This window comes from Mirounga leonina, unplaced genomic scaffold, assembly GCF_011800145.1.
Source record: "Mirounga leonina isolate KUSES-001 unplaced genomic scaffold, KU_Mleo_1.0 Mir_375, whole genome shotgun sequence".
In the NCBI taxonomy this organism is placed as follows: Eukaryota; Metazoa; Chordata; class Mammalia; order Carnivora; family Phocidae; genus Mirounga; species Mirounga leonina.
The window spans coordinates 798,007-812,966 of record NW_023270717.1 but is presented as its reverse complement, the minus strand read 5'-3'; the positions used below and the strand labels follow the sequence as shown (position 1 = coordinate 812,966).

Genomic DNA, 14,960 nt, shown 5'->3' with positions numbered 1-14,960 from the left:
CCCCCCCACATACACCCTGCCCCCCGCTACACACCGCCATGCCACAGCCTGGCCCCACTGCTCTCCCCTGGGTGTTCAGTGAAGCTCTAGCATTCGTGACTTCTTATTTTTTAGTTTATAAATTTGAAACAACTTCAGACTTAGAAGAGTTTGCACACGCTTGTTCTCCTTCTTGCCCACGTGCTACCACCTTTTATTACCTTAACGTGATAACACTAGCGAGTCGGTAACGGGAGAAGCTGTTCACACCTGGGCCGTTGTTTCCCTGACGTGATCTCTGGAGCACATGTTGTAATAAACTGTGTTTTTGTTTTGAAGAAACCTGTCACATGAGCTTTAACGAACATGTTTTTAATTCCTCAGGAAGAAGGAGTATCCCGACCTATTTGAATGGTTTTGTGTGGAGACGCTGAAAGTTTGCTGTTCACCGGGAACGTATGGGCCAGACTGCCTCGGTACGTCGTTGGGGAAATCTTGAGTGTCCTGCATCATTCCCAGTGTCCGTGTCGTGATTCCCAGGTGGCCAGAGGCATGGTTGGGACCTGGGGCCATCAGCTCCCACAGGGCCCCGGGCGCCGGGTCCCTGCCCCTCCGCGCCGTAGGGCCTCCTCCTGGGGGCCGGACAGCCCTGAGTGCCTGCTCCTAAGAGGGCTCCTAACTCAGGGGTCTGCAGGCCTTCGGTGGGGCCCCCGTGGGTCGGTCTTAACCCAGCTGCGTGGGTGCTACCCTCTGAGTGCAAGGAGGCAGCTCTGTGGCTTTCGTGGCCCCCGCCCGGCTCTGCCCGCGGAGCAGCAAAGACCTGTCTGTGGGAGGCGAGGGGGCAGCGGGCGTCTGCGGGTGGGATGCGTCGCCTCAGCCTTCGGGGGGAAGCCACAGTGAAGAGGCGCGCGTTGAACCAAAGCCACGGTCCGTGTGTGGCGTTGCCGGTCACTCCGGCGCTCAGCGGGATGGAGCGGCGCGCGTTGCAAGTCGGGGCCCTCTCCCTGGCCGCGGCCGCCTCCTGCTGTCCTGCCGGCGTGTGGCCGCGGCGGGCTGCCCTCGCTGTCCCAGGCGGCCGCACCCACGCCACGTGTCAGCGTCCCCGTTGTCCCCACGTTTCGGGGAGGCTGCCCGAGGCCCCCCTCGTTCCCGAGCAGGTGAGCCCCGTGCCTGCAGACCCCAGGGCGTCCTCCAGACGGCCTCGCCGCGCTTGCGGGCTCGTGAGCTCCCGAGAGGAGCTTGTTGAGGGAGGAAGTATGGGTTCAGGGGGCGATGCCAACGCTGTTTTGGTTGTGAAGCGGTCGGTGAGCAGGCTGCCGCGCTCCCTGGGGGAGTGTCTGAGTGGCGGGTTTGTGTCGCCCGCAGCGTGCCAGGGCGGGTCCGAGAGGCCCTGCGGCGGGAACGGCCACTGCAGCGGGGACGGCAGCAGGCAGGGGGACGGGTCCTGCCAGTGCCACCTCGGCTACCAGGGGGCCACGTGCACCGACTGCATGGACGGCTACTTCCGCTCGCCGAGGAACGAGACGCACAGCGTGTGCGCAGGTACGTGGGCCGCGCCGGGACACGCGGGAGCAGCCTTCTTGGAGCTGCTGCCACACGTGGGGGCCTGTTGGCTCCCCCCGCACCCCCAGAGCTAGGGGGCCCTTGTGAACCGCGCCAAGGGCCACAGCAGCGCGTGCAGGCCCCGGACGGTCTCGCTGTCTGTCCCTGAACAAGCCCAGGAGGGAAGAGTGGTCCACCTTTCCCCACGCCCTCCGGACAAGGACCGAGCGGGTGGACCGTGTGGAGTCGGTGGCGGTGTCCCATCCACGCCAGCCTTGGTTCTGGGTGACCTGGCACCTGCCGTGTCCTCGCAGGGGCCTGCTGTCGCCCCGCGGCCACCTGGGCAGGATGACCCGCCTGCGTGGTGCAGGCCACAGAGGCCCGCGTCCCCGCACCAGACGGCAGAGCGGTGGCCCAAACGAGAACTAGCACACCCGGGGCCACAGCGCGTGGCCCCCCGGCCCCGTCAGAGGACGCGCCGCCTCCCTTACTGGGAGCAGGCGGGCCCTTCCCACCCGGGTCCTCAAAGGTGCCCGGCCATTGTTCTGGGCTCCCTCCCGGTCGGGCCTCCGACGGGCCCGTGGGGTCGTTCGCGTCGGTAGTGAGCGCACTGAGCGCAGGGCGGACGCCGGCCGTGCCTTCCGTGCGTGGGGCGTGGGCCCGCGGCCCGACGGAGGCTTGCGCAGACCGCCGCGGAGGATGGCCAGCACGGCTCCCTTCTGCATACGTTTTCTCATCGATCTCTTGCCGACGTTGGGAGACGTCTTGGCATCAGCGACTGAGCTGAATTCCTGCGTTAGGGCCCGTCGTCGGCCCGCGGCTCCCTTGGACGCTCCGTGCAGGACGTGTTGGACCACCAGGAAGGCCGTGGCCTCTCCGGTTCCGGCGCCTGGCCCTTGCAGGGCACACCGGGGCTGGGGGCCGCCTGGCGGGCGTGGGCTCCGGGGTTTGGGCAGCTGCCTTCCTCGGGTCATAAGCCCTTTCCCTGGGGTTCCTGTCCACTAAGAACGTGATCGTGAAGGGGCCCTGAAAGCCCATGTGGTGTTTTTCTCATTAAGTTCAGGAATATTATGAAACACGAGAGTCGATTTTTATATTGTTGAATGAGCCTTGCTTTACTGGGGTTTTTTCTTAACTTGTATTTGGTTTTTGTTTTCGTCCTAGTGAAGGTAAATTCCTAATTTCTGAAATGACCTTTGTGTCCTGTTTGTTACTGAGAATGGGATTCACGCATGTTGACAGGTGTCCCACCTCTGCTTTCCAGCTTGTGATGAGTCGTGTAAGACGTGCATGGGCCCTACCAACAGAGACTGCGGCCAGTGCACGGTGGGCTGGGTGCAGGAGGACGGCGCCTGCGTGGGTGAGGCCGGGCGGGCTCCCCTCCCCTCCCTTCCCCTCCCCTCCCCTCCCCTCCCCTCCTCTCCACCTCTCCCTCCTCCCTCCTCCCTCCCTCCCTCCTTCCTCCTCTCTTCTCCTCCCCCTCCCCTTCCCCCTTTCTCTCCTCTCCTTCCTCTTCCGCTCCTTCTTTCTTGCCTCTGTCCCCCTCCCTTCTCCAGGTACAGGCAGGGAAACTGAGGCACAGACCTCCCTTTGGCCTGGTCTAGCCGCTCAGCCACAGAGTGGAGGCATGCCTTCCTGACACACACACACAAGGCCGCAGAGTCCAGGCCCTGTCCCCACCTGTCCCCACGCGCCCAGCCTGGTGGCCACCGTGTGCTTCTGCTGTACCCTTTCCTTTGAGCTCCAGCCTGCCTGTGAGCCCTGGCTTCCAACCCAGTGCCTCAGGAGACCCCGGGAGGGCCTGGCAGTGGGGCCAGGGGGCTCCCCCTCAGGCCCGGGTGCCGGCAGGCAGCGGGAGGAACGGCAGGCGGAGGCCAGGCTACGGGCAGCAGACCTGTCCCTAGTGGCTCGTCTCGAGTGGGTGGTGGTCCCAGCACCGACCCGGAGCTTCTGCGTGTCCACGCGGAAGCACAGGATGCTCACGGTAGCTCTTGGTCCCTCACAGTGGCCCCTCCCCCGGGGACGCTAAATGTTCCTTGTCCCCCCTGCACGTGGAAGGCCTCCGGGAGAAACATGGACATGCGTCCTCCACACAGTGGCCACCTCCCTCTCCAGGCCGGCCGTGGATTGTGTCCGGCCACCCACCATGTCATGTCCACCGGGGTCCGGGGGGCCTGTCCCTCACAGCTGCGCTGCTGTGTTCCAGATGTGGACGAGTGTGCGGCAGAGACGCCTCCCTGCAGCGACCAGCAGTATTGTGAGAACGTCAACGGCTCGTTCGTGTGCGAAGGTGCCTGGGCCCCGGCTCCTGTGGGCGGGCGGGCCGGCACCTCCCCGGGCCCTGGGTTCCAGGTCCTCCTTTGCGAGCTGTTGTCCGCGGTTCGCCCACATGACTTCTGTGGGTTCTGCCTGCTGTAGAAAGTGGAAGGTGGCAACCCACGTAATAAGATACTTGCTGCAGAAAAATCAGAAAATTCAGATAAGTTGAAAAGATAATTTTTTTTTTTTTTTAAGATTTTTATTTGTCAGAGAGAGAGATAGTGAGAGCAGGAACACAAGCAGGGGGAGTGGGAGAGGGAGAAGCAGGCTTCCCGCGGAGCAGGGAGCCCGATGCGGGGCTCGATCCCAGGACCCTGGGATTATGACCTGAGCCGAAGGCAGACGCCCAACGACCGAGCCACCCGAGCGCCCCAAGACGATAATTTTTAAAACCACCAATTCCGTGGAGTGGGGAGCTCTGTTAACAGTGTTACCGCGCTTGGCCTCGTTCCACGGGGCCCTGACTGTTTACGCCGTGTCACGTCGTCCGCGGTGTGAACGTGCACGTTCGTGATGCTGGAGGCTGCCCCCATTCCACGGTCTTCTTCGGCAGTCTGTTGTGGGATGTTCAAGTCCTACCAGTTCTCCCACAGCTGTGAACTCAGAATACCTCGGTAGATAGAGCTTTGCGTATTCTTCCTTGTTTTCTTGGGATTTGTTTCCAAACCACTCGGGAGAGTGGATTGTAGGGCCCCGGCGTCCCCAGGAGGTTGCACTGACGTGCTCTCAGCAGTGCATGAGGCTGCCTGGCCTCCCCCCGCCGCGTCTGCGGCCCCCCAGGGCAACAGCCCTGGCGGTAGTGAGCCCTGACCCGGGAGCGTCCGCGTTTCTCCCTGGGTCTTCCCACCGAGCTCCTAGCCGGCCGGTCCCGCGGTGCCCGAGCTGGAGGTGGTTTTGTCTTGCTCCAAGAAGACGGTCTGCGGAAGGGGGGTGTCCGTGTGCGGTCGCGGCTCTGGGGGTGCAGCTCGCTGCTTTGCCGGGAGACGGGCTGGGGTGTCGAGGACACACTCTCTGTGGCACCCACACGTTGATGAGGGGGACGCCGGATTGTCACGTGGCGCGGCTTCCGGTCCCATTTTGCTCACAGGCGGCTGACGTCGATGCCTGTCCGCTCTTGTTCTAGAATGTGATTCTACGTGTGTGGGCTGCACGGGGAAGGGTCCGGGACACTGTAAAGAGTGCATCCCTGGCTACACCAAAGAGAGCGGCCAGTGTGCAGGTCAGTGCCCTTGCGTCTGTGCTGGACTAAGACGGAACGTGGCAGAGGGGCCACCCTGTGGACGGTCCCGCGAAGAGCTGGTGGGGGTGGGGCACCGGCTCCAGCCCTTTCTGCGACTGTTTCCCCCAGCCTCTCAAGCGTGAGATGCAGAAGCAGCAGGTGGGGGACCGAGGGTCTGTCCCAGCCGGCCCCCAGGTGTCAGGTGTGCGTGGTGCTGGCGATCCTGGGGCCAGGGGCTCTGCTCCAGCCTCCCGCGCCCAGCCCCCCCACTTGCCACCCCCCACGGCCCCCGTGGCTGCACGTCAGGCCCTCCGTGGTCGGGGCCCGGCTGGAACCCGCTTGGAAAAGGCAGCGAATCCACCGATGCCCCCACGGCGTGAGCTCGCGTGGGGCTTCCCACCGCCACACGCCTGCGCTGTCCCTTCTCGGCTCCTCTACCCGTCCGCGGACCCCCCCCCCCAAGACCTGCCCTGTCCCGTGTCACTTTCCGGTGCGGGAGCGAATCGTGAGTGCGTGCGTCCCGTGATGGTGACGTGTTTGCGGGCGCATCTCTGTTGCAGACATAGACGAGTGCGCAGGTGCAGAGAAGGCGTGCACGCGCCAGGACGAGAACTGTTACAACACTCCCGGGAGCTACGTGTGCGTGTGTCCCGAGGGCTTCGAAGACACGGGAGACGCGTGTGTGCGGACGCAGGCCCCGGGCGGCGGTGAGTGGTGTGGCGCTGTGCCCGGCTCGGAAGCTCACAGCAAAAGCGGCCCGAGGAGGGTGCTGGCGGGGTCGGGGAAGCCCGGAGGGGAAACGTCCGTGGGGGAGGTCGGGCGGGAAGGAGAGTCGGTGACCCCAGGGTCGGCAGGCGGGCCGGCAGGAGAGGCCGGCGGCCGTCCCCGCGTGAGCTTCCCGAGAGCCTGGGGCCAGCACCGCTCCGAGCCTGTGGGGCAGGATCGGCCCGTCTGTGCCCGCCTGTGCCCCCTTCCGGCGGGTCAGGCTCGGCTTTCCGTGGCTTACAGCTGCGACCCTCCGATGCCTGCCTCTGTCCACGTGGCCTTCTCGTGGCCTGTGTGTCCATGTCCCAATTTCCCTCTTCCTATACGGACCCACCCCAGTGACCCCCCTCACCCTGACTGTCCGTAAAGCGCCCCCAATTCTGGGGTTAGGATGGCCCCATGTTCTGGGGACACGGCTCTTCCGTGACGGTCTCGTAGAAGTTGTGGAAGAACGTGGAGCCGAAGGGGCAGGGGCGGTGTCCAAACGACACTGACGCAGGGTTTTCCTGAACGAGGAAGACCAGACGCAGACTCCGGGAGCTGCCCGACCCCGAGCCGGGCCGAGAGGCGCGGGGGCACAGCCAGGTGCCCGTAGTCAACCCTGGGCGCCAAGGACAGGGACGAACCCAATGTCCGCGGGGAGCAGGGCCATGTGCCACCTCCGCCCCCAACATGTCCTGGGGGGCCACCCCACCTGCACCCCTCACCATCGTCCTAGCTCCTGTTGGCCCCGGCTGATGGGGGAGCGCCTCGCCATCCCTGTCTTCTCCACCTGAAGCAGAGGGCAGCCCCGAAACGTCCTGCGGCCGCACCTCCTGCCTGGATGCCCCCAGCCGTGGGGGCTCGGGACCGTCCCCGCGGAAACCTGGCCGCCACACCCTCAGCGCCTCTCGTGCTGGGATTTTACCCGACGATCTGTGTTTGTTTCCCGGCAGAAGTCACAGAAGAAGACCCAACACAGCCGCCCTCACGTGAAGATTTATGATGCGCGTCCGGAGGCCAGACCCGCCCTTTAAATTATTCAGACTGACGTCCTGGAAATGCAGTCCTCACACCCCTGTTTCTCCAGGGGATGGCGGAGGCGAAGCTGCCACCTTGGAAATGGTTCATGCCCATTTGGCCCTTAAAAAAGCTGCAGTTTCTGGTTGTTCTTACACAGATTTGTATATTTTGATACCATTGTTTATAATAAAATTGGCCATTGAAGGTAGTCAGGCACAGGACACGTGCGAGTCTGTCTCACTGAAAAAACACGAATGCTTCAGGATGGGGTGTGCCCCAAGCGACCTGCTGGCCCTGGGGCGGCGCCACCACGGGCTCGCGAGGGTCCTGGGAGTCTTGACTGGGAGAGTGGGCGTTGTGGAGGCGGGACCCCCGGGGCCGGACACGGCCATCCCGCCTTCGGGGCTGCAGCTGGAGAAGAGAGTCCATTGTAAGCCACGGGGCCAGTTTCTCATCCAGGAATGAAGCTGAGAAAAACGCAGGCTGTGGCTTCATGGGGAGGCCCCTCCGAGCCCCCCGAGAGTGTTCTCACCGGCGGGAGCGGCCAGCCCCCCAGGCTCAGCCAACCCCAAGTGAGCACCTGCACCTCCACTCCCGTCCAGGCGGCTGTCACCCTGGGGGCGGTCGCCTGGCCCCACTGTCCTGGCACCGAGGACCTCAGCGCCCACACATCCCTTGCTGCATCTGCGGCACTGCGAGGGAACTCCTGCAGGCAGGACTCCGTGTGGGTCCTCGCTGGGCAGGGGACCACGTGCTGGCAGGCGGATCCCACCCCGGCCCAGTCTCGTGTCGGCTTCTCCCTGGACCCCCGCGGGCCTCAGCTGGCCTCCCTGGCCTTGCCTCTGTCTCTGCAGTGGGGGACAAGGCCAGGCGCCCCTGAATTCCTAGGGGAAGCACAAGTCACGTTGGCCGGACGGGGCAGCTGCCACACAGGTGGGGGCTGCTCTCGTCCAGGCCAGGCCTGCTGGGGAGTCCACGCACATGGTCTGCTCATGGAGACGGGGCGTCAGGGTCTGGCCCATGGGACAGTGGGAGCCCAGCGGTGGGGGAGGCCGCCACTGCAGCTGGGGGTTTCCAGGGAACTGGGCTGGGGGTTCTCGGAGGGAGGGAGGGCAAGCCTGAGAGCAGGGGGCTGGCGGGGGCATAGCAGGCGGGTGTCAGTGGGGAGGGGTCAGGCCCTGCTGTTTTGGACGCGAGAAAACAGCCCCACAGCTGGCTCTCCTGCGGTCCCCACGTTGGCCTGCCGCGGTCTGTGGGCCCCTTACGGGGTCTGAACCCTGCCTTCTGCTGTGTCACGGCCCCACCCCAGACCGCCACCACGGCACCGCGGGCCCGGGGAGGGAGGCGGCCAGGGCGGGCATCTCCATGCTGACAGCAGCTGTGGCCACGGGCCTAGGTGCCCAATTAACCCCACCTCATTCTGCCCGGAACCCCAACTCAGGGCCCCCCGGCAGGGCATGGCAGCATCAGGCTGACCTGGCTCCTGGAATGTACCAAGTGTGGTCCCTGCTCAGGGCCTTCGTCCTGCTGTCCCGCTGGGGCGCCCAGGGGCTTGCTCTGGCTCCGTCCCTCCTCCGGGGTCCCGCTCAGCGGTCACCTCTCCGAGGACTGCCTGGCCCCTTCCCCAAGGCGCGTAGGTCTGGAGCCCACGGCGAGCGCCCCCGCCTCAGTGTCCTCACCTGTAAAGAGGGGCATGTTCCCAGTCAAGGGACCTGCAGACAGAGGAGGCAGAGGGTCCCCAGCCTGGCCCACGGTGTGTGTAGGGGTCGTCCTGGGGTACGACGTGGGCAGGAACGGTGGGCCTAACCCCAGCAGGCCTAGCGTGGGGCCGTGGGTACAGGCAGGGTCCCGGGGACCGCGGTGCTGGACGCCAAGTTGTGGGGACCAGGTGCTGAGCACTTAGATGTCGGAGCCCTTCCTGGGGCTCTGGCTCTGCTAGGCTTGGAGGTGACTCTGTGGATCCCCTGCCTCTGGCGGCGACCCCTGCCCAGGCCCTGCAGCCTCCCCTGCGGGCCGCCCGTCAGTCCTGGCCAAGGGACTGCGGGTACAGGCCCCAGGCGGAGCGGCCACGGCCGGGCCCGGTGGAGGGGCGCGGCCAGCAGGTGGCGCTGCAGGACCAGCCCCGGCCGCACGGCAGCCTGGAGCCTGGAACCCGGAGCCGGCCTGGTGAGGCAGGTGGGTGCGGGGCTCCACGGCCCCCAGGAGGGCTGGCGTCCCAGGTCAGGACGCTCTGTGGCCAGGGCCCCCAGCCCCCAGCGTTGACAAGAGTGTCGTGCTCCCAGGATCCAAACTCTGCAAGAAGTTTGGGCGCCTTGGAAGCAGGGTGGGACTCAGCCTCAGCGGCCCCACAGGGAGCCCCAAAACTGATGACCTTGGAGTGACCCAGTGGAAGAGAGGAACCGTGCATTTCTGCTCCCTCTCCGCACCCTGGATGCTGCCCAGGGAGGGGCTCACGGGGCCAGCGAGTCAGCTCCCAACCCCACCCCCACCCACCCGTTCTGGCGGGGACACCGCCTCGCTGCGTAGGATCACAGGGTGCAGATGCTGCCCTCCCCCGCCCCAAGCCGGGCAGCCTGCCTCTCCCGCGGTCCTCTCCCGCTGGCTGGGCTTCTGCTCCCCACCGGCCCTGGCGCATGGGGCCTGGGGGACCGGACCGGGGCCCCGCAGGGCCGGGAGCCTCACGTTTCCAGGCCTCTCGGCTCCTGGACCCCAGGGTCCTCCTCTGGGGACACAGCACCGCGCCCTGGTCCTGGCGGCTTCCCTCCTGCAGGATGGCCTTCCATACACGCCCGGCCAGCTAGAAGCTTCCGGAGTGTGCTGGAGAGCCCCACGGTCACGGCCACCGTGCCCCGCTCTGACTGAGGGACAGCGGGTCGCTCCGTCTGCCGTGTGGGTACATGGGGCCCACGGCACAGGCGCAAACACCCTAGAAACCCGTGGTTCTCCACAGGTGGCCCAGGACACTTGTCACAATTGGGTGGGGGGACGCCTGGCGCTGCTCAAACCCCCCAGCTCCCAGGACGCCCCCTGCCCCTGCGGTGGGGGGAGGCTGACCTCAGGCCCGGGCCTCCGTCCCGTGGGCTGCAGGCGCCGTGAGCCGAGGCCCCTGTGAGAGTCGCTGCCTGGGGCTGGGCTGTCTGGGCTCACCCGTGGGACCGACGAGCAAGCAGCCTTCATCTCTGCTGTCTTGGCCATTCTGTCTGCGCACTGTGCCACCCCGGGCCCATGACCGGCCGGTCGCTGCCACGCAGCCGAGTGCTTCTGTCTACCTGCCGCATGGTGGGTGTCCATGTGGGGCTTAAAACATCCACCCCTGTGCCCACCCCATGGTCCCCTGTACGCCTCTCCCTGGACTCCTTGTCCCTGAAATGGCCATTTCCCTCCTCCCACCCCCCTGGCCCGCCAGCTGGGCCCACTGCCCAAAGCCCTACAACCTGAGAGGGCCACCCCCCACCCGCCACCACTGCCACTGTCCACCTGGGCCCACACGCTGTGCCGACCAGCCCTGAACCACGACGGAGCTCCTCCCCCTCCTCAGCTAGTCACAGGAACCCCTGGGAGGCCACAGGTGTGAGGGGGTCGCCCAGGTGAAGCTCACGCAGGTCTGGACCACCTGTGTGCGCAGGGCCTTGCTCATGTCTCTCCCAACCTCACGACAGGGCAGGTCTGAGGAAGCCAGGCCGGGCAGCCGGCCATGGTCCCGCGGCCAGGCAGGCCCTCTTTCTCAGGACCAGAACCACAGCTGCTCTCCCACAGACCACATATCCCCGCCCTGGACCCAGGGACCCCTGTGCGGCTTCTCCCACCCACACTTGCTGCAAAGCCTACGTTGCCCCCAGCCCCCCAGAGTCAGCTCAAACGTAGCAGCAGGGACCTGGGGCCGTCCCTGCTGGCCCCGCTGGCCTTCTGTGGTACCAGGAGGTACTGGAGCAGGACTCCCAGAAGCCCCCAGCTGCGGCGCTCCTTCGTGGTGGCCTGCCGGTGCAGCCCCCTGTCCTCTGAGGAGGGGCTCCCGTGTGCCCGGGACCCCTGGATTTCTCCCTGGAGTGCACGTGTCCCACGAAAGCCCCTTCTCCACCATCTGGTCTGATTCACACAGGGGTGTCGATTTGGGGGACAGCTGTGTTCTGGGGATCTGAGGCTGGTCCAGGGGACTCTGGGCAGAAGAGTTACCGCTACCTGGGGAGGGACCACGTGTTCTCTGCAAGTGATTGTACTCGGCTTCTGCTACTCCTTCCTGATCAGGATGGAGGAGAACGCAGCCTCGCTCGCTCTTCTAGCTGTCCGCTGTCCTCCTGGACCCATCCCCGGCCTTTTGTAGTGGTCAGACTGGTGGGGCAAACACAGATGCCACAGGGCCATCCCCGACACCCTTCGGTCTTTAAATGTGTCGTCACTCACCCAGGAGGGCACGCTGCTCGTCACTGTCTCGATTGGGGGCAGTTACAGACACTTCCACTGGACTTGTCCATGCCGGTGGCCAAGGACGGGATATCAACCATCAAGTATGTGCACTCCACTTGTCCACTCTGGGCTTTGGGAAATGACCACTGGCTGGGTGTGCGGACCCAAAGTCAGGGATCAGGCCCTGGCTGGAATCGCATTTGTGGGACCCCCACTCTAATCGGGGAGCTGCGGTCATGCTTTGGGCCTCAGGTTACCAGCGGCAACTGGAACCCTGTGTCCAGCAGTCCTCACATGCTTGGGCATGTCCCCTCCCCTGGGTTCAGTTACAGGGTCATGGGGAGGGCCTGGCACCATCCCCACTGTGCAGACTTAGTTTGCTTCCTGAGGACCCGGCCCCCTTTTACCCCCTGGGTTCTGGGTCTGGAATCTGCCTGAAGCCTGGAAACTGGGCAAAGGACCACGACCTCTAATTGGAACCTCCTGGTCACGCATCCTTGATTCCTTCTCTTTGGACGCTTGTCCAGTCTCTGAGAACACTGTGTTCTGTTCACCACCACCTCGGCACCTCAGGCCCTTGGCCTGGCTCCACTCTTGCTGTGTCCACCTGGCCTCTGGTGGCCAGCTGCCACCATCCCTGTCATGTCCGTTCCGTGACAGCCTCTCCCACGGTCAGCAGACCCTGCCAGGAGCCTCCACTGACCACATGATGCTGGTGCCTCTCCTACTGTGCTCTGGTGGCCTGGCTCCGCGGCGTGTCCTCCAGGCCACCTGGGGAGCCCACCCCAGCCTTCCACTGTGGCCATGGCCGCTGTGACAGTCTGCCCTTTTCAAGACTGCCTCCCCAGCCCTGTGACCGCAGCACCTTCTGGGATGGAGCCTCCGACCTCGGGAAAGGCTCCTGGTCAGTGAGCTCCCCTCAGCTGCCTGGGACAAGGTGCTGGGGCCTGAGTCCCCTCTGCCCTGCACTGAGCCACCATGTCCCCAACACATTACATCACTACTTATTTCCAAGAGGGAGGCGGGAGGGTCCTGAGAAGTAAGGCTCCTGTTTTCTTGAAGGAAGACTTCCCGTAAAGGGGTGGGCCACTTGCGTGGTCATCCCTGAGTGCCCATTCCCTCCAGGCAGCACCCTGGTCGGCACACAGCAGACCTGGGTTTCACCCCGTGGGAGCCGGCTCCTCTGACCACTCAGTCCTCACAGCCTCCCCGCAACCTGTGGCCCTTTCCCAGAGTGACAGGGGACATCATCATCCCATACGCTCCACTACTGGACTCTGCCCGGCCCGTGCGGCCCCCTCCCAAGTCCCCATGGCGACAACTGTGACCCCTGGAATACCCACAGGGCAGAGTGGGCTCGGTCCTCCTGTCTCTCCACTGGCCCTTTGGACCACCCCAGCTCTGTCCACCTGCACTTGTTCCCAGAAGGGCTGTCAGTCCAGGCTGACCCCCTGGGAAGGGTCCACACGGTGGTGAGGGGGCCGGCCTTTGATCCCCCATGAAGTGACTATTCACTGGGCAAAGTCATGGCCGTGGCCATCCCTGCAGGGCCCAAGGGTGAGGTCCCCACAGCTGAGGACAGGCCGTCCCCTCCTATTCCCTGGCCCTGGCCTGATGCTGGGCCCCTGGTCTGCACGCTGCGTGCAGGCCACTGCCCACACACACCAGCCCCTCCAGCACTGCCAGGGCCTGCCCGGCCTCCCTCGCGCCCACCCCCAACTGTGCCCACCCCCAGTCCCTGGCCCAACTCGTCCTGCCCGTTCTCTGGGCTAGCTGTGGGGGCCATCTCCTTGGCTCCTCACTCCCTCCCGGCCGGGTCCTGGACTAGGCCGGACTCCTGGGGACCCCACCTCAGGCACTGCTCTCAGCTCACACACGCCCCCGCACCTGCCTTCCCACACCCCATTGGGTCTGCCCTCTGGCCCTCCTGCACCACTGGGCTCGCTCAGGCAAGCCTGGAGGGGACTCCAACCCACTCCTTGGTGCAGGACGCTTGTTAAACAGATGACTGGGGGACTCTGGGCGTGTGGGTGCAGTCATTCTCTCTGATACCCTGGTACCCCCGCTGCCACACTGATCGTCCCTGGGGTGGGGGCGGGTCAGGGACTCGGGGGAGGGGCACTGGGACCTAGAGCAGGGGGTGGGGTGGAGAAGGCTTCAGCCCGGCCTGAGGGTGGGTGGGACCAGCCTCCCGCCTCTGCAGAGACAAGCTGCCCTTCAGGGCCCCTCCCAGTCCAGGGGTCCCTCAAAGCCTTCATTGTGGCTGGGACCATCCCAGACGCCAGGCTGGCTGGCTCCACACCAGTGAGGGGCAGGAGGCCCAGCCTGTCCTGGTAAGACTGTGTGGGGTGTGGGACACCCACCTTTCCAGAGACCCCTCCCCCCAGACCCAGTGGGCTCCTTCTAGACCCAAGTCTCCAGGGGACATCGCCAGGCTGGGCCTGGGCAGCCCCCAGCTCTCAGCCACCGCACAGCTGTCCAGGGCCAGGGTCTCCCCTCCCCACCTGCAGAGGGGAAGGGTGCATAGAAATAAATGGAGGAAAGAAGGGAGAGAGTGTCAACCACGTCTGCGCCTCAACGCTGAAGGCCCAGGGCAGTGCCCCCGAGGCCTGCGGATCACAGAGCAGCCGCCGAGCCACCTCCCCGCTCCCCCTCCTGCCCTGCCCCCAGAGGGGTCACCCGCGGACCTGTGTCCTGCTGGGCTCGGGGGCGCAGGGCCCGCAGCCCGCCGTGGTGGGGGAGGGGAGCGGGCCCCTCCTGACGGCGCCCAGCCCCCCGGGAGACCCCATGGCACAGAGAACACGGGCCGGGGACCTCCCCGCCCCGCTCCGGCCCCCGACCCCCTCCCCCTCCGGGCCTCCCTGCCCTTGCCCCCTCCACCGCCCCCTCGGGGCTCCCCGCCCCGCTCCCCGACTGCCCACGCCCGAGCCGCGCGCTGCCGCGCCCCCCGCCCCCCGCAGCCGGGGGAGGGTCGGCCGCCACCCCCTTCCGCCCCACGTGCGGGCTCCGGCGGCGGGCGGGAGCGGGGCGCGGCCCTGCCGGGAAGGGGGCGGCGCCGGAAGCGGCGGCTGGCTCGCCCCCCCGCGGGCGGGGCGGGGTCCGCCGGGCCCGCCCCCGTCCCGGAGCGGGGGGACGCGGGTGGTGACGCTGACGGGAAAGCCCGAGGCTTCGGGCGCAGGCGCGGCGCGTGCGCGCCAGCCGCGACCTTCTGGAAAGCGCCTGACGACAGGTGGCCGCGGGCGGGACGCGCGCGCTCCTCGTTACGTCATTGCGGGGGGGCTCCCAAAGGAACCCGGCCGGCGGAAGCGGGCGGGTGGATGCGACGCAAGTTCAAGGGCGGGGGAGGTGAGAGCGGCCGCCCCCGCGTCCCCGCCGGGGGAGGATGTGGCCCCCGGCCTCGAGAGGCTGGCGGGGGTCTGTGTCCGGGAGACGCCTTGCCTGCCGCCGGGGTGTGGGCCCCCAGGAGCCCCCGGCCCCCCGTGTTCGATCGGGGGCGCCCCCGGGACCCCGGAGTCCCGCCATTGCCAGCCCAGCCTAGGCAAGGCCTACTCCAGGCTTTGAGGTTCAGGAAGGGCCATTCCCGCCCCCGCCCCGCCGCCCTCCATGGCCACGCACGGAGGGATGACCGCTCATCTCCACGTGCCTCTGGGACCTCAGGCTCTGTCTCCGGAGGGCCGGGGGTCCGGGGAGTTGGGCTGGCCTCATCAGAGCCTGAAACCCCACGGCTTCC

General features: G+C 66.1%; 1 protein-coding gene across 1 annotated transcript in view; it reads left to right on the top strand.

The window, feature by feature from the left end:
* The window catches only part of CRELD2 (cysteine rich with EGF like domains 2), a 13,802-nt gene extending 6,753 nt beyond the window's left edge, over window positions 1–7,049 (top strand). Inside the window, exons 4-10 of the mRNA XM_034986061.1 lie at window positions 364–455; window positions 1,345–1,521; window positions 2,786–2,881; window positions 3,728–3,811; window positions 4,964–5,059; window positions 5,620–5,766; window positions 6,760–7,049. Coding sequence (XP_034841952.1) covers window positions 364–455; window positions 1,345–1,521; window positions 2,786–2,881; window positions 3,728–3,811; window positions 4,964–5,059; window positions 5,620–5,766; window positions 6,760–6,809 — 742 coding nt within the window. The 3' untranslated portion in view covers window positions 6,810–7,049. The remainder of the gene's footprint in view (window positions 1–363; window positions 456–1,344; window positions 1,522–2,785; window positions 2,882–3,727; window positions 3,812–4,963; window positions 5,060–5,619; window positions 5,767–6,759) is intronic.
* The last annotated feature ends 7,911 nt before the right edge of the window (window positions 7,050–14,960 follow it).